This window comes from Armigeres subalbatus, chromosome 2 (genome assembly GCF_024139115.2).
Source record: "Armigeres subalbatus isolate Guangzhou_Male chromosome 2, GZ_Asu_2, whole genome shotgun sequence".
Classification (NCBI taxonomy): Eukaryota; Metazoa; Arthropoda; class Insecta; order Diptera; family Culicidae; genus Armigeres; species Armigeres subalbatus.
In genome coordinates, this window is record NC_085140.1 from 142,356,996 (window position 1) to 142,380,136 (window position 23,141).

The 23,141-nt window shown below is 40.4% G+C and overlaps 2 protein-coding genes across 2 annotated transcripts in view; one reads left to right on the forward strand and one right to left on the reverse strand.

Moving 5' to 3' along the window:
* Window positions 1–1,691, forward strand: LOC134215204 (E3 ubiquitin-protein ligase rnf8-like). The gene is made up of 2 exons (XM_062694432.1): window positions 1–291; window positions 1,048–1,691. The coding sequence occupies exons 1-2, from the start codon at window positions 207–209 to the stop codon at window positions 1,392–1,394; spliced, it is 432 nt and encodes a 143-aa protein (XP_062550416.1). The 5' UTR covers window positions 1–206; the 3' UTR covers window positions 1,395–1,691.
* An 8,279-nt stretch (window positions 1,692–9,970) lies between these two features.
* LOC134215206 (zwei Ig domain protein zig-8-like) overlaps window positions 9,971–23,141 on the reverse strand; it is a 68,541-nt gene continuing 55,370 nt past the window's right edge. Inside the window, exons 4-7 of the mRNA XM_062694433.1 lie at window positions 16,048–16,200; window positions 10,455–10,600; window positions 10,219–10,378; window positions 9,971–10,161 (exon numbers count right to left, since the gene is read on the reverse strand). Of these exons, the coding sequence (XP_062550417.1) occupies window positions 10,019–10,161; window positions 10,219–10,378; window positions 10,455–10,600; window positions 16,048–16,200 (602 nt within the window). The 3' untranslated portion in view covers window positions 9,971–10,018. The remainder of the gene's footprint in view (window positions 10,162–10,218; window positions 10,379–10,454; window positions 10,601–16,047; window positions 16,201–23,141) is intronic.

Here is a 23,141-nt window from a genome sequence, read left to right on the forward strand (position 1 = left end):
GCTCATTGGTTCAGTCATTGAGTGAGTTGCACATCGCCTTCGCCTGTCGTCAGTGTATCACCGTATGAAGACTTTTCTTTATAAAATTTCCAGTGTTCTAAAGTTTTACTGAAAAGTGACTAAAAAGAAAGTTACCTAATAATTAATTTAATCGGAAGTGCGTAGATTGTACTCCTGTTGATATACTTCTTACCGTTGAGACTAATATGTCAGTAATAGAGACTGATGTTTTGTGTTGTTCTGAATCCCCAATCTTCGTTAGTTGTTGCCGATACAATCTCCGGAACAGAGGTAGGTAAATAATTGTAAACCCATACAGTAGAAGTCGAATATTGCGAAACATTACAATTTACATTAAAAAAGGCAATCTAAAGCAAATGAAATTTATAGAACATATCTGAAACATTTTTGTATAACACTCGAGAAGGGATACGCTAATTCCTGTTATCTTATGGCTCTACATTCCAACTGCAATTTGACCGCCTTTTCAACTTTTTTTTTCCATTGCAACCAGTTATAGATCTATTGTAGCATTCCGCGTATTTTTAGTGTAAGTACATGTTCAATTACTCCATTACTGGAAGCTTTTCTATGCCCGCCACTTCGTATCTTGCCAAGAATGTTTCAGACCTGAAAACCCCGGAACTCATCATCTCCGGATTAGCAATCATATGCCTTTCTTGCAAAGCTAACTAGAGACTCCCGCAAAGCTTACTAGAGATTGACGAGAATGACTAAACTATCAGTCTGTCTGATATCTATGTCGCACGGCAAAGGCACCAAAACCGCTAGGTAGATTAATCAGTGTTTTTTTCTTGTGGTCGACTCCAAAATGAATTCTATGCATTTTTAGCAATCTACGCTGAACAAGGTTCAATTGTTTTTTTCAACGCAAGATTTACCAATAGAGTATATAAAACAATTTTTTTTTCACTTTATATACAAGAATGTTTCAGCTAGACAACATTTTCATTATAATGGCAATTGCGTTTTGTGTCCCATCAATTCTGTATAACCTTGTATAACTACATGACGTACATTTCTTAGGTTCTACAACGTTTACGGTACTAACCGAGCCGGAATGTCCCATCTGTCTGACAGAGCTTTTCGACAAACCCGTGATCGTGAATTGTGGTCACACCTTCTGCGAAAAGTGCATTCGTGAAACGATGGTTAAGTACAAGAACTGTCCCTTGTGTAACCAGGTGCTTATTGCATCACTTTTCCTCAGCGATAAAAGGTTCACTCAACAATTGATCAACAAGAAGCAGACTGAGAGTCTTATCCAGATTAATAGTCAGATCGGAAAGAACGTGGGAAACAAATGCTTGGAAAGTGTCAAGTCGCAACGAAAGTCGTCGACAATCAGTAAGAAAAGTCCGTATCTAACCTGAGAAAGTCTAACAAAACTAAATGACTGTCTTTCATCTGATAAATGCAGCTATGTAGAGAAAATTGCGGATTTCGCTTTAGCGTGAATATCTGATTCATATTTATTTTTGTTATTTGTCTATTAATGAACACTGCAATATCTATAATAATGCTGTGAACATTAATCAAAGCTGCAATTCTGCAATATTTGATATGTGTTATGTACTTACCAAGAAAGAAAGTGCTACCTTTCTCCCTTTCCATCTATACTACTCACGCAGTTTTATTATAATTAATCATTAAAAATAAATGCCAATAAATTTATGTGTGTCCTGGTTTTAGCTTCTTCAATGATTAAGAAAAAATCTTTATCACAAGTCGAATATGTCATATTTGAAAGTATGTTTCTTTTGTGGTATTTGTACCTACTGATCCCGTTACCATTTATGCCTTAGTTGTACTGAGGACACAGAGTGATTCCAGTGTGGTACGTAACAGTGCCAACAACTGTCAAAATGCATATAGAAAAACCCAGATTAATCCACCTAGTGTTGGTGGTCCTATTCTTGCGCATTACAATAATGACAAAAACACATAAGAGTGGTTAAAATAGCACTTTAGGGGGCTAGGTTTAACTATTTCCATCAATTTATGTCTATTTGCGGTCATTTGAATGCTAGAGATCAGAGCAAGCTGTGCAAGAATACGAACGTGAAAACGTTTGCTCCCGTCAAAAGTGCTGCATAAATTGAAAGCACGAAAAAATAAGCTAAAATGAGGATCTTGAAATGAACCGGATTTATTTTGAAGTTAGCAGCTGGACGAAGTTTGCTTTACATTAGCCCCGCCCAAGGACCCAGTTCTGGAGAATTTTACGCAACAGATGCTCGTCGAACTGGATAAAACTACTACCAACCGCCGTCTATTACAGGAATGAAGAGTTATGGAGGTACCATAGTGGGATTCCGCGATGTAAACTGGTAAATAGTCCGGGTGTACCCAGCACTTTCCAATGAAGCCAAATCAAAGCGAACGCCCTGATGCCCACTACAACAGTGAACGTCCTGTACAAGTCTTCAACAACTCTCCCGGGGAAAGTAAAGACGACAGCTACTATGCAAGTAAGATCCATCTAATTTTTCTTTTAGAATGATTTTTTTACATAGCGAAATGTGATTTACATGAATTTAAAAAAATATTTTGATATTCATTGTGCTTATATGACATTGTTCATTGAGACAGAGTGTAACTAATATAATTGATGCTCATGTTGACGGGCTTGATTGTTAAGAAAGCTTGGATTTCGAGGAAAAAAGCGGCTTTAAAAGCGGTAACAAATACGCGTACGCATATAATTCGTGGTTTTATAAGAGCAATAATCCATATTTAAAATATTCTACCGTTCGAACGATGTCGAGAACTTTTTGCCTTTCTCGTACAACAAAGTTGTACCAGAAGGCTATAATTTCACTCCAAAAGCCAAATTTTGATAGAAGGCTCGGAGACCCATAGTGTTATATACCAATCGACTCAGCTCGAAAAACTGAGCACATGTCTGACTGTGTGTGTGTGTGTATGTGTAGCCCCGGGAATTTTTTATTGTTAAACACGTTTCATATAGAAGGACTTGACCGATTCGAGTGCAACTAGTTTCATTCGACGGAGAAACTTTTCTAGTTGGACACTATTGTTTTTGTTTGCTAATAACTCATTCGATTTGAATAATATTTCTATTTTCTTTTAACAAATACGCTGTTTACATGCACACTTTAAGTCATTAATCAATTTAGCCATGACGCAATCCATTACTCTCATAATAATTGCTTAAAAATTACTCAATTATTGAGTAATTTATAAGCAGCGTGATAGAGTTGCATTAAATATTTTAACCGCCAAGATGTAGGCAATTAGCACAGCATTTACAACATTAATTCGAATCCAACATATCGAATCGAGAAAGGCATAATCACCACTTGGGGATAAATTTGGGTTTTTATCTATCCAATCAGAAAACCCCAACAAAAACTTATTGTAGTGCTGTATGAGGTTTCAAAAGAACAACCATATCCGCTATAATGTTTCTGGTGGTTTAGCATCGATTTGATTTTAAATATTCAGTTCATTCTACCTGTTCTGCATATTGTAAAATTGCATATATCAAATTGTTCAAAATCATAATATTCATCATTTTCATATCAGTCGTTTTATTTATTATATTTAAACTACAAAATTATATTCCAAATATTAAAATAATATTTTCGATAAGAGTTACCTGCACTATTACGAATAAGGACACCCGTTATGATGATGACGAGATGTAAGTAATCAAAATTGAAATTCTTCTTCTTCTCAAGCTTCTCAATTTGGAAACAGGAACAAAGTATCAAATGAGTATCAAATGAACCGTGGTTGCCAGTAAAAGTGGTACAATTACAGTTGTACTCACTAAAATTAGCTAATAAAAAAATTAAAAAGATAAATTCAGGTGTTTGCAACAGAATTTTACACTATTCTGATTTTCATAATGGTTCACTACCGTTTAGAATAATATTAAAATTTATACATGTACCACTTTTACCGACAACGATTTTCGGTTTATGTTGCGTTTTGTTCCCATTAATAGTGGGCAGTATTACATATGCATTTTGTTGCAATAAACTTGAAATGTGTGAAAAAACTTTCTCACTAAAGAGGCACAGCACTAATTACATGTTGGTATGGTTGAGTTGCATTGTCAATTTGAATTTATTAGTTGAAGTTTTCTGGAAAATGCGTCTCCTGTAACTCAATGTGACATGTACCACTTTTGCTGGCACCGTTCTTAACCGTTCTAAAAATAAACGCAAATAATGTTATGTAATTTGATTGGAAGGGGCTTAAAGTTACGACTAAGTACTTTTCCTCATAGCTGTAATAAATGTCTCATGCTCCAAACAAACCATCCCATGTACAGCGTATTTTTTGTTAGTTTTTGGGTTACACTATTGAAGGAGATGCTTTCTATTCGTTTACGATACCATCTTCCCCTCCCCTTGGAACCTTTAATAGAATTGAAGGCAGCATGTAAAATTGACTGTGCTGTTGGATGACACCACATGCAGAATAAGACTTGAGTCAGGATGGTTGTTAACATACATACATATTATTTCAATATGGGGGTTCCAAAACAATTTTGAATTTAATTTTATTTTAATTTATTATTATACATTAGTCGGCCCAGCAGACATATTAGTCATGTACTGTGAAAGTGATCTAAACCAACAACTTTCATGGAAAAAGAAGTGATCTTCATTCATTGAAGCTGTTGGTTTCAGGCACTGTTAGAATTATTGTCATATCAAAAAAGTTGCATAGATGTTAAATTCAATAAGGTTTATCCGCCATCTCATCACTTAGTAATTTCACTATAGCTCGGTAGGCACTTAGGCACATGCGGCTCAGTATCCATTTGGAGCTTCAATAGATATGAACTGAGAAGGATTCGGCATGGTTAATTTTTTTTTTGTTGAAACAACTTGAACCTGACCACCGTAACAATGTTTTCCTGGATTTCCGAAATTAAATCATATCATTCTTCTAGACCTGTAATCACTGTAATGTAGTTTTTTGCTTACATTGAAAAACATTTTGAATCATGTTTCTGTGATTTCATTTAAACTTGGCGTGTCCTTCATTTTAGTTCTATTTTTAACATTTTCGTGCATTTAACCGAATGGTTCCAGTAGAACCAAGAAGTTTGTAGGAGTCCTTAACTTCGCATGCGCACAAAGATCCTGCAGATCGCCGTTATCATCGTTACCTATCACCATACCTAGTTTCAGAATCGGACGAGGAATTAATTCTCGCTTAACTTTTCAAGGGGACCTAGGTGACATTTTTTCATGAATTAGTTTGAATACTGCAATCAATAGCATTCATGTTGTTCTGTTGATTGCGCTATTTAAATTAATTCATGAAAGGAGTGTTACTTGGGTCCTTGGTTAAGCGAGAATTAAAGTTTCTTCTGCGTAGTTTTTCGTCAGTTTTCTTCGACTAGTGCACCGCCGAAGTATCAATGCAATTTTCTGGTCGATGGAGAATGTTTCGTAGTTTGTGGTGAAAACCATCTTTGAATAATTCCTCTTTTCTCTTGAATGAACCTGCGAGATAAAGGAAAATCGGCTTTCTTGATGATTTTTTCTTCCGTTCCTTCATTTTCACTACTCATTCACTATCCGCGAAAATTTGTGGTAAGCAATTTTAATAAATTGTGTTCTGACGGGAAAAATTAAAAAACGCTTCCAAGCACGGAAAATGTGGAGATGTTGTAAGTAAAAATTTGGTATAATTTTCAGCATTCGATTGATTAGTTAACTATGTAGAGTGGATTTTTGATACTACGAGAATTCATATATTCCTATGTTTATTTTCATCGTTATGTTATTTGTCCATATAGCTATATTTCATTTGTCTCTTTTAAATGTATAAAAAGTATGTTTGTTCATTTGAAATTTTTTTATGATAATCTATTTTTTTATACATCTGCTCATGTTATTATGTGTGATACTGCTCTCCGTCTTTTTATTTCATCTTTTCAGAAATCAAGAAGACTATTTTTCGATCCTTGAGCCAGAATGAAGCATATTCCCCGAATTAAACCAGGAACTATTGGTTTTCCATCTCTGACGACAGCATAAATCTAAAACTAGCTGTTGTTGAAGAAAGGTCATCCAGGACAAACGAATTGAAACTTGGTGAGAGAATTCCATCATATATTTTTACCAAATTATATTGCAACTATATGATTATAAACTTAAAAAAAAGCCATCAGGGCACCTGATTGAAGGATTTGGATGGGAAGATTGGAATCGCCAACTTCCTATTGTTAACATCTCGTGGATAAAGGGCGGGCTCTTCTCCCCATCTATTGGGTCAATCTGGGAAACGAGGGCTAGATTAAATTATTGTATGTAAGAACTTTCTCCTGGAAGGAAATTCTCTATTCATCCCGTGGATTCGCATAAGTGTCTCTGCTTATGGAACCACCAACCCATTTTTGGCCCTTCACACAGGAGTTTGATGAAATACAAACAATAGTATAATCATGATCAAATCGTTTGTCAGATATGGCCAGTGCTATCGGCAGGTGCCTTGCTACAATAGATGGTAGTATCATCATCATCATCATCATTTGCGGTCATTTGAATGCTTTGCTGCATGGTCACTGGCAATCAACGTGGGTTCATTAGTGGTGGTCGGGCAGCAGGGACTACGTCCAAGGGATTGGCGCCTCTCCAGGTTGTGGTGCCTGCCTAGGATGTGGTGGGGTTTGACAGAGGGCTCTGTTTAACTTCTATAAAAAGCTGCATGTATCCGCAAGTAGGCTCCGCCAAAGCAACCGTGTGTCGCTCAAAGCGTGCAAGCCCTAGTCCTGGTTTTAAATGGGACGCTAAACAGACCTGACAAGACGGCCCTCCGACGAGACAGGAGGTTTGCGCAGGCCCAATTAGCCGCCTATAAAAACAACCATTACGAACGACATAGAAGATAATACGACTCAATACAATAGGCGATGAATATAGGATCACGATTGGAAGCTTGGAACATGGAACTTCAAGTCGCTAGGCTTCGCAGGTTGCGACAGGAATTACATGCCCGCAACTTCGACGGCGTAGCGCTGCAGGAAATCTGCTGGACATGACAGAAAGTGTGGAAAAGCGGGCATCGAGCGGCTACCTTCTACCACAGCTGTGGCATCACCAACGAGCAGGGAACCGGCTTTATAGTGCTGGGCAAGATGCGCCAACGCTTGACTGGGTGGCAGCCAATCAACGCAAGGATGTGCAAGCTGAGGATAAAAGGCCTTTTCTTCAACCATAGCATCATCAACGTGCACTGCTCACACGAAGGGAGACCCGACGACGAGAAAGAAGCGTTCTACGCACAGCTGAAGCAGATATACGATGGATGCTCACTGCGGGATGTTGAAATCGTCATCGGCGACATGAGCGCTCAGGTAGGAATGGAGGAAATGTATAGATCGGTCATCGGACCGGATAGCCTGCATACCGCATCGAACGACAACGGCCAACGATGCATAAACTTTGCAGCCTCCCGCGGAATGGTAGTCCGAAGCACTTTCTTCCCCGCAAGGCCACATGGAAATAACCTAATCAAGAAACGGAAAACCAAATCGACCACGTTCTAATCCACGGTAAATTCTTTTCCGACATCACGAACGTACGCACTTACCGCAGTGCAAATATTGAATCCGACCACTACCTCGTTGCAGTATGTCTGCGCTCAAAACTCTCGACGGTGTACAACACGCGTCGGAGTCGTCCGCCGCAGCTAAACGTTGGGCGGCTACAAGACGGTAGACTAGCCCAAGGATACGCGCAGCAGCTGGAAGTGGCACTACCAACGGAAGAGCAGCTAGGCGCGTCTCTTGAAGATGGCTGGAGAGATATTCGATCCGCCATTAGAAGCACCGCAGCCGCTGCACTTGGCACGGTGGCCCCGAATCAGAGAAACGACTGGTATGACGGCGAGTGTGAGCAGTTAGTGGAAGATACGAATGCAGCATGGACGAGATTGTTGCAACACCGCACGAGGGCGAACGAGGCACGATACAAACGGGCGTGGAACACACAAAACTCGATTTTTCGGAGGAAAAAGCACCAGCAGGAAGATCGAGACCGTGAAGAGACGGAGCAACTGTACCGCGCTAATAACGCACGAAAGCTCTATGAGAAGTTAAACCGTTCACGTAAGGGCCACGTACCACAGCCCGATATGTGTAAGGACATAAACGGGAACCTTCTTACGAACGAGCATGAGGTGATCCAAAGGTGGCGGCAGCACTACGAGCACCTGAATGGCGATGTGGCAGACAACGGTGGCCCTAGGAGCACGCGCAGGACATACGACTTCCGGCTCTGAATCTCCAGGAAATCCAGGAGGAGATCGGCCGGCTGAAAAACAATAAAGCCCCTGGAGTTGACCTTTGCAGAAATGCCGCGAATACAACGTGCCCACACATCTTCTATTTATCGACTTCAAAGCCGCATATCCATATGATACAATCGATCGGGACCAGCTATGGCAGCTAATGCACGAAAACGGATTTCCGGATAAACTGATAAGGTTGACCAAGGCAACGATGGATCGGGTGATGTGCGTAGTTCGAGTTTCAGGGGCATTCTCAAGTCCCTTCGAAACGCGCAGAGGGGCACGGCAAGGTGATGGTCTTTCGTGTCTGCTATTCAACATCGCTTTGGAGGGAGTAATACGAAGGGCAGGGATTAACACGAGTGGTACGATTTTCACGAAGTTCGTCCAGTTATTTGGTTTCGCCGACGATATTGATATTGTGGCACGTAACTTTGAGAAGATGGAGGAATCCTACATCAGACTGAAAAGCGAAGCTAAACGGATTGGACTAGTCATTAACACGTCGAAGACGAAGTACATGATATGAAGAGGCTCAAGAAAGGACAACGTAAGCCACCCACCACGAGTTTGTATTGGTGGTGACGAAATCGAGGTGGTTGAAGAATTCGTGTACTTGGGCACACTGTTGACCTCCGATAACGATACCCGCAGAGAAATTCGGAGACGCATCATGGCAGAAAATCGTACGTAGGTACGTACTTTGAACTCCGCAAAACGCTCCGATCGAATAGAGTTCGCCGCCGTACCAAACTGACTATCTTCAAAACGCTTATTAGACCGGTAGTTCTCTACGGACACGAGACCTGGACGATGCTCGTGTAGGACCAACGCGCACTGGGAGTTTTCGAAAGGAAAGTGCTGCGTACCATCAATGGTGGGGTACAGATCATGGCGGACGGTACGTGGAGGAGACGAATGAACCACGAGTTGCATCAGGTGTTGGGAGAACCAGCCATCGTTCACACCGTGAAAATCGGAAGAGTACGGTGAGCCGGGCACGTAGCCAGAATGTCGGACAGTAATTCGGTGAAAATGGTTCTCGACAACGATCCGACGGGAACAAGGAGGCGAGGTGCACAGCGGGCAAGGTGAATCGATGAAGTGGAGGACGATTTGCGGAACCTCCGCAGACTGCACAGGCCACAGGCCGATTCGATCAATATATCCAAAAATACACAATTCAGCTCCTAATAAATCAGCCGAAAACTATATAAAAGTTCATTTAATCATCATACAATGTTCTGTGAAATTGTTCTGTAGCATACCTACTGCCGTTTTTGCAATTCTGTGGTCAATCGAGCAATCAGAACCAATTTCCAGATCGAATGAGTGACGGAGGTGTATTTTCCTATATATTTGGGCTGATATCCTCATACAAACTTCAAATCATAGCAATTCAGCTGAAATTTTCAGAGATTGATTCTCTCACTCAAAGACACAATTCTGGGGGGTGCCCATGGAATTCGACAACATTTTTTTCTCCCCATACTAAGCTGGGCCAGTCTAATGGGAATTTAAAATATTGGAAATTTCTTCGACTTATGGCAGCATGTTCAAAATTCTCCTACTAGGGAGTCAACTATTTTGGTTACCTTACTATACATGGGCATCATTGCATTCTTCCAAATTCTAATAATACAAGTAGCAGGATTTGAATTTTCAATAACCTAAGGTGTTAAATTATTTACAATCTTGATATCGAAGTATACAGCCATTATCGCGCTTTGTCAGGGTGACAATAAAATATGCATAAACTCAGCATGCTGGCTAGTATAGCCACCAGTGGTGTTACTCTCGAAAGATATCCATTTCCAGCCCCGGCTAGATTTCCGGCTATCACACCTCGTGCTTCGTCATCTGTCAAGTAAGAGAGTTCATTAGCCAACTAATTTAGGATGGATTTGAGCAACTTACCGTCCAAAATTTGAACGATGGTACTGGCAGCGCCATATAATTCCGGAGCGCACGTGTAATTGCCAGAGTCGTCAAAGTCGACGTTTCGTATCACGTGGTAGGATGTGATACTGTTCAAATGCGTTTTATCTCTCTTGCGCAACGAGTCGTAGGAAACGATCTGAAAAGAAGATTTTTTTTCCCAAATTTGAATTTTGAATTACATATATTTTAAGATTTTTAGTTGGTTTCGTTACATCATTCTGGTGATACCATATAACATGATTCGGCCGACGATCGTAGTTGTGATTTATGATGCACGTTAGGTTAAGATTTTCACCTTTGTATGCATATATCATAGTTCCTTCCACGATTTGCGTAGTTGCTGTTAAATATATGTAATCTAAAATAGATAATAATCAAAATTAGTATGCTGATCATGAGTTACTGAAATCACAAAATGATCATGAGTTAATGAAACAAAAAAAAAATACTGAAAATCACCTATTAATTACGTAGCACAATAATTGACAATTTTCATACCCACCCCCCTCCCCTCCCCTTTGTAGCACATTTTGCATGAAGTATCTGAAAATCGTGTATGGATTATAACACTTTAGCCATATTTCCTTTTCTCCTCTAAGCGCTACGTAATAAATGAACGCTCCATGAACTCATATTTAATCGACTGACCATTACCTAAAAAGCGGGAATAGGAGTTTTCTTTCTTTTTTTCACAAGAGCATTTTACACCATATTCCGAACACATGCGTTTGATACCATCATCAGATAACGAGATTTATCAAAGTTCACATGTCATGTTTACACTGGATTCTGTTTTTACACGATTTACACTTTCTCAATGTTGCACCCATCCATAATGTTTAACGCATATTAATTACCTTGTGATTTTTCTTTGAGTTGTTCAGGATTTTTTGAAACATCTTGCAAAGATTTTGGTAGCAAATTGGAAGCCACACGATCAAAAATACGAGCGAAAAAAAACAACGTGTAAAAACAGAATCCTATGTATTTAATATTAGCTGACCCGGCGAACTTTGTCTCGTCAAAAATTGGTTCTCAGGATGACTTTATTTTTTTTACAGTTTTGTGATAACATGTTTCCTATTAGTTAAGTACGCAAACAAAAATGAATTATTGGCAGTGACTGATTTTCTACCCACCGCTTCCGCATCCAGGCATTATCGTATATGCGCAAATAGCCAGCATGAGTTAACCGCCAGAAATTTGTATGGCGAAAGACATTCAACGCTGTTTTTTCTCAAAATTAGGCCGATAAAAATATTAAATTTATTTTATGTCACCTCCCCCCCTTTCAATTTTCCAAAGATATTGAGGGGGCGAAAAAAAATTGTAGGTACGAAATATACCATTAATAGACCATACATTAGTCACCAAGAGTATTTCAAATGAAAATAACAGCATATATATCTATCGGCATAAATATTCTATATCCTATCAGGTCACGCATATTAAGGGGACTCTTGTTTACAGATTCCGTATAAAGCTCCCTTGCAATATGTGGCCTACCCATTTCCACCTATGGTCTCGAACATCTACATAATGTTATCGGTATTTGATGGCTTTTATGTTGCTCGGCATACCAAATCCAGCTGAATGGTCGTCCGAATTATAAATTTTAAACATCATCTGCGTTAGCTTTGCCTATATACTCAACACGTTTCAAGATCGAGAGGTACACTCGAACTTTGATGCGTGGATCAATCCGATTGGGTTTCCAAATATTTTGATAACTCGCAAAGTTATCCCTAGCTCGTGGTTCCACGTCGATACCAATTTCGTTATCTGCTGATATCAGACTGTCAAGATATTTAAATCCTCCGATCGTCCGGCTACTGCAAAGCTGTTCCTGTTGACACTCAACCACCTGGTCCTGCTGACTTCGATGGTGATTGGTGAGACGCCGCAAAACAGCAAACGGTCAGGCCCTTGAGCCCACTTAGCATAAACGAGCGTCATAGTACTAAAGCCTGTCCACGTTAAATTTCAAACACCCATCTCATCAGGCAATTTTTGAAAATTTTCACAAACCACTGACACGATCAATTTACATAACAGCTGAATCTGTCTGCTTTATGTGCTGCTCTCGGATGTTTTGAACACGCTCAAATTGATAAAAATGGCGACAAATCAATTGGACAGTACCTAAGTGTCCGAAATTTAACGTGGGCAGGCTTTAATATAGCGTTTCGTGATCATTAGCCAATACTTCAAATTGTATGCCTCGGATGGGTGGTTTTTGAAGAACACTAGCTGAGACTTGAAGACGCTGTTCGAAGTTCTCGAACCAACACTTCACCTGTCGAAGTCAAAGAGCAACTGAGGCAATAATCTCCGGTTGCTGCAGGCATCCTTTCTTCATCGGTCACCCATGCCCGCCTGTCCTGTTTGCAGTAGCACCCGACTCCCACTTACAGGAATACATACCGTTGAAGGAATCTACTTTATTTCTCTGATTCTTCACTTTCCTCACCGTTTACCTCTCTGCGCTCCTCGATCTTCCATCGGGTTACATCTGTAATACATTCTTTTCGCTGAGTGAGCAGCGCACCCAAGTTTTTCTAGCCGATTTCGATAAAAGCATTCTTCATTTCCGACTTATTTTCTACGCTGCCACCTTCCAGAACATCCACTACCCGAGTTCTAAGATTTTCAACGAACGATTTCGTCACAGCTGAATCTTTTGGACAGTCTATTTTGATTTGTCGCCCGAGCCTCTCCAGACATCGCTGAATCCGAGCAATGCGTTGTCGCCAATTAGAAGATGATAGTCAAAAGCGATGTCAGTGCTGCGTTTATTACGGACTCAAGAAGGCATGATGTCCGTTTTCAGCTGATCCATTTCCAGAGGAACCAAATACTAGTCCTGCCAACTATAACCGGGTTTGGGAAGTAAGTCAAATGGTTCTGCCTGCAGACATGATAAGCGGGCGCAGGAGGGCTCCCCGGCCGACGATGGTAGGAAATCCGCAACAACCGGCGATATTAATTTCCTCTTCGATATTTCACGACGCCTGAATGGAGCAAGGACAAATTCGTGGATGAAAGATAAAGACGCGACTTATCGGTCACTCATCGATCCAGCTGATCAGCTGAAACGTTGTATCGACAACTTACAACAACTTCTTCAAGTTTTGAAAACCTCTCCCAATTCAGATATAGAGAAAGGTTGACAATCCTCCGACGGCCGCAGGTAGGATTCCGCCTCGGACGATCATGTGAGAACTATTCTGTCACGCTTTGCATAATGCTGGAGCAGGTCATTTAATTTCAAGTCCCTCCAGTCCCTCGAGTCTCTCCATTTGGTACTGACTGACCACGGAATCGTGAGTGAGTACAAAGGTGCATGTATTATACTTCTGTTGCTAATTCCCATCGTAGTCGATCAAATCATGGACCGCTCTAGCAGTATACCTCCATAGAGCAATCGAACGAGATGATGATACTGCTCTACTAACGCCACAACGCTCTACCAGGTAGAGTAAACTGAATGACCTGGTCGTATGCTCCCACTCAACTAACTCCAACTCCACGGTAGCCGGGCAAACAGTGGAGAAGGTCGAAACCAAAGCCAGCCAACGTCGGACGGCGGATCAAGATCAACATAGAACATGGAAATCCAACCTGTCCTGGCAATGCACGTCCGCCATCTGCACCCCACCATAGATGGTACGCAGCACTTTCCTTTCGAAAACTCCCAGTGCGCGTTGGTTCTCCACGAGCATCGTCCAGGTCTCGTGTCTGTAGAGAACTACCGGTCTAATAAGCGTTTTGTAGATAGTTGGTTTGGTACGGCGGCGAACTCTATTCGATCGAAGCGTTTTGCGGAGTCCAAAGTACGTACGATTTCCTGACATGATGCGTCTCCGAATTTCTCTGCTGGTATCGTTATGGGCGGTCACCTAAGTACACGAATTCTCCAACCACCTCGATTTCGTCACCACCGATAGAAACTCGTGGTGGGTGGCTTACATTGACCTCTCTTGATCCTCTTCCTATCATATACTTCGTCTTCGACGTGTTGATGACGAGTCCAATCCGTTTAGCTTCGCTTTTCAGTCTGATGTAGGCTTCCTCAATTTTCTCAAAGTTACGTGCCATGATATCAATGTCGTCGGCGAAACCAAATAACTGGACGGACTTCGTGAAAATCGTACCACTCGTGTCAATCCCTGCCCTCCGTATTACTCCCTCCAAAGCGATGCTGAATAGCAGACACGAAAGACCATCACCTTGCCGTAACCCTCTGCGCGCTTCGAAGGGACTCGAGAATGCCCCTGAAACGAACTACGCACATCACCCGATCCATCGTCGCCTTGGTGGGTTCACAACTGGATCCCGAATACTGAGCGTCATCGACGCTCCAATATCAACGGCAACTCCACAGTGTGAATGGGCGTATGCCGGCCACAGACAACGTAAGAGCAGAGATGAAATCTGCAAGCAAGCGCTGGAATCTAGCAGGATATCGCAGCAGAGGCAGACCCAGGATCGCCTGGCGGCAAAACCCTAACAGAGAAATGAACAATAAGTCGATTGGAATCAGACTTGGGCTCAAGCCAAGGATGTAGATCCTTAACGTTGTCCCATGTACCCTAAAAGGTGCTCAGAACACAAGAGTGGGTGGGTGAAAATTGGATCCAACTTAATGAATGCCCCATGTACATGGGTGCTGAGAAACAAAGCAATCCTAGTGCCGTATAGCTTAAAAATTGTGTAACTTTGATTAGCTTTGCAGCATACACCTGATAATACATCTCAGATCGTGTAAGGATTGCGAAGCGCCCAGGCAGCAATCGCAGTGCATGAGCCGAAATGGCCTCCTTACGACTATACAGAAATCCCCGCAGCTGATCCACGCATATTTCTTGCATGAGTAAGTTCAACGTCCATTGCATTCTCTATACGGGATTATCCGAGGCCGTATCTATGCCGCTAACAAGTAGCATGGCATTTCAATAATTTTAGGAACGTGAGCATGATATGACGTGCTTCACCGATTCTACTTCAAACTTCACCTATCTATTCCGTATAGTCCGGGAAGTCTGCAATTCCGAACCTTCATAAAACATCCATGTTCAGACAACACATCTCTGATTTCAAAAGTACACCTGACCATTGCCCCAGTACAACCAATTTGAGCTTCATACTTAACTTAAACAAAAGCTTATAATTCTAGCCGTACTTTAAAAAATGTTGGTGTTATGGCTTCAACAGTTTAGAGTCAATCAGCAAAAACTTTCCCAAAAAGAAAAACTAAAATTTCTACGGAAATAAGCTCCAGTATTTTTTAAATTATATAAAGTTTGTGCTAAGTTCATTACTGCATAAATATACACCCAGTTCTTTTTTTACACGGTTGGGTTTTTGTCGATTATGAACTTGAGCGTCAATGAGACTATGAGTTCACCCCACGAAAGAATTCACGAAAAATCAAAGAAAATTCAGGTGGTATTTCGGAAGCTGTGAAAGTTCAGCTTAACCGAGAAATTATTAAATACCAACCGTGTAAAAAAAATATTGGGTGTATTACAAATATTCATATTCTTTGATTTCTCTAAACATTTTTTGCTATCATTTTCCATTAAAATTCCAAATTTTTCATGCAATTATTCCCATTTCAGGCTTTTTTCGTTTCCTTGTTATTTTTTTTATTCCCCCCCTCGTGTTTTCTAAGAGCTGTCGGACATAAAATGAATTTAATATTTGTATCGGCCTTAGGAACTTTTCATGAAAAACTATTTGGTACCAGTTATGAAGGATGGTGTCCGCTACTGCTAAATTTCTAAAAAAAAATATTCCTCTTACCTCTATCCGAATACATCCGGTTATAAATGTCTCCGCTGTTGTAACTATTGCCACTGGAATTATTACGTTTCGCTTCTGATAGACTCGGTAGACTGGTCGGCACTGGTATGTCGTACAGAATGTCGTCTTGTCTTCGTACGAGATCGGAATCATCTGGAAATAATCGAGAAGAGTAAAATCATCCGATCAGTTTACGCGTTTGGCAAGTCATTAATGTGGCAGAGGCAATAAATCAAATCTTCCGCCATACCGCCCTAGAGACGATCAAAAAATTGGATGAAAAAGTGAAGGCTGAACGGCAAAGAGGAGAGATCGTTTACACACCAATTATTAGTCGGTTGATTTCCTAAGCAATAATTCACGCGCCGATTATTGGAACGACTCGAAGTCAAATGGGTTTCCTAAATATAAAGTGAACCGTTCAACATGTTTATGAATTAACGGTGACATCAAGACATCTATCTGTAGTGGAGGATGATGCAAACCCACCAAAGGTGTCAACGGTTATGTAAATTAACCAGTTAATAACTCCGACTACCGTATTTATAAAGCTATGAGTGTCAAAATAAACGTCGACTTGAGGGCAAACATAACGCCTCCGCATATGTTGGGCATACGGCTGAGTGCCTCCGGTATGTGTGACATTTATCTTTTCTTTCGTTGCTTTCCTCAAAGTGGTTTGGAGTCGATCCAGAATGTCTAAACTGAAATAATACATGACGTACTGCCAACCATCCAGAAGATTTTTCCACGTCTTATGAACATGTTTATATCAGGTTTGAAAAGTTTATTTTAATTCAAAATCTGTTTGCATTATAATTACTTCAATCTGTTCTGAAAAAAAAAAACCAAAATAAACCACCTAGTAGTGGTACTGCCTTTCTCGCATTTAGCCAAAACACCAATCTTTATGGGTTAGTTCACCATTCTCTTCATAACTTTCGAACACAATGACCAAGAATGAACACGAAAGCCGATTGCTCCACTCCCGTCATTTTTTTGGAACAGTGAAAGCCAATTAAGGGGCCCTCCTTAGCCTAGCGGTAAGATGCGCGGTTTTAAAGCAAGACCATGCTGAGGGTGGCTGGGTTCGATTCCCGGTACCGGTCTAGCAGCGGGGCGGCAATGTCCCAGTGGCGGATATAATGCCAATAAGAAGAAGAAGAAGAAGAAGAAGAAGAAGAAAGCAATTAAATCTATGGCGAAAAGGGGCCACAATTAATAGAGAGATGTTAGTGCAAGCTGAATTCCCTAGCAGCACAATACAGACCGATTTGGTTGCAGTAACTAATATGAATTTGATTTAAAACATCCGGTTTTAACATATCTAGATCGTAAATCATGCACATGGCCTCTACGGGCCTGTATGTGTTGTTATTAGCTTGGTATCGAGCCCAGTTGACTTGGTAGATCAATTGATCTGAACTCCAGAATGATTCGGAGAACTTAGAACATCCGGTTTGGACACATCTAGATTGTAAATCATGCGCATGGCCGCTAAGGGCCCATACAGGACGTATGTTCCGTTCCAAGCGTTATTGAACTGGTAGACCAAGGCTCTGAAATCCAGAATAGTTTGGAGAACCTAGAACATCTGTACAAATATTGTCTCCATTTATGATTCGTCATCTCTGAAATAGTATTGGGTACACTTCTGAGGAAAAACCAGCAATAAAATCGTTCGTTGCGCGATATTCAAGTGCAATTTTCGTCCATATAAAAGTAGCCAACTGACGATCCTTCCTCCGACGATTACAGGATGTAGGTGTGGCCAATCAATAATCTGAGGTCAGTTTTGGAAAATTTATGAGCTGACGATTATTTTGAGCATATAAACATGTGAATTTGACTGAGGAATGTCTAAACACCGTAAGTATGAGTTTTTTTTGGAGCTCTCCAGGAATGTCGTACAAAGTAGGTTCTGGAACATTGTTTCCCACGAAATAGTAAAAGTAAAGAAGTTTCAGACCCTCATATTGTTGTGTTCAATTTGCAATTTAAAAGTGCGATTCGGGTCATATTGACCCGAACACGTTAGGGAGGTTAAGAATCTAAGTAAATCTGTTTTAACAATTTTTTTCTAAATTTCAAGTTAACGACCCACGCTGGATATTTTGTTCCTAGTTTAAAATCACAAATAATTATGAGTAAGTATTATGAGGTAGTATTTATTTTAGCGTGTGCTTGTTGCTCGGGAATATGCCAAATACTAAACGCCTTTTTGAGCGACGTGTTAACAGGATCTCACGAATCTATCCCGTCTCGAATCGAGCAAACCTTGTAAATTAGGGGCAAGCCAGAGTAAACGCGACGTGCGATGCGACGCGACGCGACAGTGCAATTTGACAGCCTGTTGATAATGATTGTTATTCTTTTTCGTGAGTCGCGTCGCGTCGCATCGCTCGTCGCGTCTACTCTGGCTTGCCCATTACTATCGGACGAAAGTGCTGTCGTGTAGAGACGCGATATACCACTGACGGGTTCGGATTTCGCACTCGCTCACGCTACAACTTCTATGATCGTGCGATCCTGCAAAAAATGTTATCATGCAAAAAAAAAATCAAAAAAGTGACTAGAAGAAGGAGAAGTTCGAGCAGAATTATGGGGAAGTGTCATTTGGCCGAATGCCACTAGGCCGAATATACCATTTGGCCGAAAGGGTCGTTTAGCCGAAAGGGTAATTTGGTTGAAAGGGTCACTTTTTGGGTGATCCTCCGCTCTCCCCCACACCAAAAAGCTCTCAATGAGCCCCCTGGTAGTGGACACTCAGTTCTCAGCCATAAAAAATAAACGCTATCAAACAAAAAAGCTGAAACTAAATTAATTCAATATTGACTAAGAAAAATTTAATTCAAAATTAATGCAAAAAGAGAGAACAATGACTACATAAATCAAAACAAGTGCTTCTAGTGGATTAAGCATCCTTTTAAAGAAGCACAGATTGAAAGCAAATGAACAAATTATTAACATGAAATAGGAACTATAAATATTTAATCTTTAACGTTTAATGTTGGTGACGGATACAAAAAACTATAAAGAGGTTTAATAGTACTTATATTATGAGTTGGTGTAAATTACTTCTTAAGGACATAGTTGGAGGAGTACCACGATGGCAGTCAATATGGCACCGGACCTTCCACGGGTCAACCCCACACCTCCCCCACTCCTCTCCCACCAACATTCGAATGCATCGAACAGCATCGAACAAAAGTATAATAATCAAATTACTAACCTGTTCACAGCATATTTATTCACTTCCCGTGATAATAAACATGTTTCTTCAAAGAGTCCTTTGAATTTCGGCTCGAATTTTATCGCAAATCAGCAGTTTCGTGCCAATTTAATAGTCGTTCGCGATTCGGTGAGCTTATCACTGCACTTCACTTCTTCTCAAAGGGGATAGAAAAATCAAGATTTTACTCACTTCTCCGCACATGAGCAGCCCGAAATGTTGATAGAATGCAAATTAAACATCACTTTTTGATATAAGTCACTCGTTTGAACCGAAAACCTAATATAAACTGCTATTTTTGCCCGAAAAAAACGATTAAAAACTGACCGCGGAGCGAATGTAAACACCGGCAGCGGCAGCAGCAAACTAATACATAGGGTGGTTCAAAAAATGATTTTGCTTCGCCGCGCTCAGTCGATTATGATTCATAATTTGGGTGTCATCCGATGGTTTGGGTTGGTTTGAATAGAGGCTTACCGTGCACAGGTCGTTTCAGGTTTGTATGACAGTTGATATGGCGAGGTTGAATTTTACATTATTTTGATTGTGGCACTCCGTCATTGGGCGCTGGCGAAGGGGGAGACCATATGACTGGATGAAATATTCAAGAGCTTTAATTCCATAGACAGTAGAGTGGGGCGTCATGGTCATTTTTTCAAATCAATGGTTATTCGAAGCCATTCTGGGTCCTGAACAACTGTGCAGAATTTGGGACCGATTGGTTGCTTCCTCGCTTTCCGCATCGCGTTTGAAGTTTGTATGGAAATTAGTATGGGAGAACGTATATTTTTGCATTTCTACTACTAGAGGTTTCAGTTCACCGTAAGCCAAGTGGCACATTGCGTTAAAGTATAACCCAAAGGATGCCGAAAAACTTTGCTGAAGAAGGCACGTTGCTGGAACGTCCACGAAAAAAGTTATAACGCTTCGAAGATTGAGTATTCAAACCATATGCAAAAAATCGTTTATTCTGCCAGCACTGCCGAACTACGTAGACCAATAATTTAACTGAGTGTTATTTCAAACTAATTGATTTTATAGGGCTTTAGAGCTAATGGGAGCTATCCGGAATCATTTCACAATGAAAAATATCCGATAAGAAGGGGGGTTTACCCTTCGATATACATAGGTCGTCCGGTAGTGCTGGCAGAAACATTGATTTCTTGCATATGGTTTGAACAATCAATTTTCCAAACGTAATAACATTTTTTGTAGACCTTCCAGCTACGTACCTTCTTCGGCAAAGTCTTTCGGCATCTTCCAGACTATATGCTAACGTATTGAGTCACGTGATTGATGGTGAATTGAAGCCGCTAATAGCAAAAATGTAAAAAAGTACGTTTTCCCATACTAATCTCCATGTAAATTTAAAACGCGATGCGGTATGCGAGGTCGCAACCAATCGAGCCCATATTTTGCACAGTGGATTGGGGTCCCAAAACGATTCAGAAAAACCTTGATCTCACTTGATCGGACGAAGTTTGAGTTTTTCCATACAACTGCGCCCCACTCTAATAGACAGTGGACATTGAATGGTGGTTTCAATGGTTGGGAGTCGATTTTAATCGAGGTTGCGAATATTTAGCATGATAATTAAGCTTATTTTTTGCGTTACATAATCAATGGATCTTTCCTGCGGTGCGGTTTTCGTTCAGTGAAGTCTCCGGAATGTTGCTTTAAGCTCTGGATTCTCTTTTCGCACGCGTTTGGAGGGAAGGCACTGTAGCCAGTGTAATGAAAAGCTTAGTTTCTCATACTAGTTTTCAAACAAACTTGAACCGGCTAGTGTTCAACCAGTCTTTGTTCAAATCAGTTTTTGGAGGACACTCGGAGCATGGGACGGAATCGAGTAAGCGTGGTGGAGCTGGGTCGTTTTTTGAACCACCCTACTAATATTCTTTGTTTTTTATAAATACGACACCAATACTGCTACAGTATATGACAGTTTTTATTGTACCAATACTTTCAAAGCTTTGTTTTGGTACTCAACGCACCTTCACCTTAAGAGACATTTTATGTTGGATTTGAAGGTTAAACGATTGTTAATCAATCGTAAATCTCTGGGTAAATTGTTGTACTTTGCAGGACCTATAAAAGTAAACCGTTTCTGACCAAAGCTTGAATATGATGATCCCAGGATAAGGTACTATCAAAGAGGATCCCAAGGTATTTAAATGTATCTACATTTTCAATTATAACATCCCCCATCATTAATTCAGAATTGGAAATGATTTTCTAGGAGACCGAAAAATCATGTTAGGTACACCGGGGCAAGTTGGAATGCGGGGTAAGTTGAAACAGAAGCTGTAATTTAGATCTCAAATGACCGAATGCCCTGATTAATTTTTTCAACAAACTACTCTCCTAAGCCCACCTTCTGACTGCCATTCCCGGAAGATTGCAGCTACTAGAAGCAATTCCTGCCATTGTTTATTTTCCACCCTTTGCTAAATCTAAACCAACTATTTGACGTGCCAATGATACAGGTCTCAAAATGATGTTTGGAATAGTTTTTTCATCAAATTTGCATGGTAGGCAATCATCCAATGTTGAATAAGCATAATGATTATGAAAAATCAATGAAAACCCCATTTTAATTTTTGAAACATGGTCGTTTGAAATTGATCTGCATTTTTAACCTATCGGGGAAAATAGAAATGCGTGGTGTGGGGCATGTTGAAACAACGATTCAAAACGTCACCCTCGCAATTTAAAGTAATATTTTTTTCCAGAATTCAACATGGTCCGTAAATACATTCGGAGAACATAAATTTATGAAAAGGTCAAAACTTCTGAAAATAGATTTAATAAATTTCCGCCCATCTCGTCATAAATGCCCTCCTACAATCTTTACTAAAGAATAGGATGTAAATGGTCGTGGTTAAACTGCATGGTCTAGTTTTGAGATTCTTAACCAACTTCTCCTCGTAGTGGGCACTGGCACTCAAAAATATAAAACATAGAGCATGTAAACATTTCAGTATCTCCACCATTCACTTCCCCAGTCCCCTCTTTCTCTAATCGAGGAGTTTATGAGAGATATTTATGAGAGATCGCGGAACCTTTAATTAGGCACACATTCCAAGTGAACCAACTAATGAACCATCCTGAAAAGTAATCCGAGTAGTCACCAGTAGGACGTAATCAATCTGCACGCAAAAAAAGCGTTCATGAATTCGTGAACTAACAAGTTCACGGTGTATTTTTTCGTGAACAACAGCAACGGATTCGTGAACACAGTCACGTTTTCTGGAACGTTCTGGAAAACGTGACTGGTGTTCCCGAATCCATGAATTAAATAACGGTGTATTTTTGTTGGTTCACGAATTCGGGAACGCTTTTTTTGCGTTTGATAAATTTTCAGCGTGGTGCGATCTCTAGAATTTGGTACCTGTAAATTACGTTTGTGACTTTGTTGTATACTCCCCTTTTCTCGCATAAGAGTCCCATATTTTAGTTTATTTTTGTGTAAAAGAGTATCAAAATCTGGAATGTGTCTTTTATGAGAGTAAGTATCAAAATGAGACAACACAGCCTACTATTTTATCAATTTTTCTTAAACAGGAGGCAAATTTTGAGCAAATTTCTGAAAGAAAATAAAATCCGTCAAAAATTTACATGGGACTCTTTTGCGAATCCTGGCAGTACAGTCACCTTGACAATCTCGTGGTACTTGAGTCTCACTGAGTACATATATTTTGTTTTTAATTCGGCAAAATTAAGTTATGTGTGCATGTAGCGCAGTGTTTCAACTTGCCCCGATATGTGGGGCCAGTTGAAACAATGCATATAAATAAATATATTCAGTATATTCAGTATTGTGGATTTACTTGACCAATGGATTCGAAGGTCGGTTCACTTG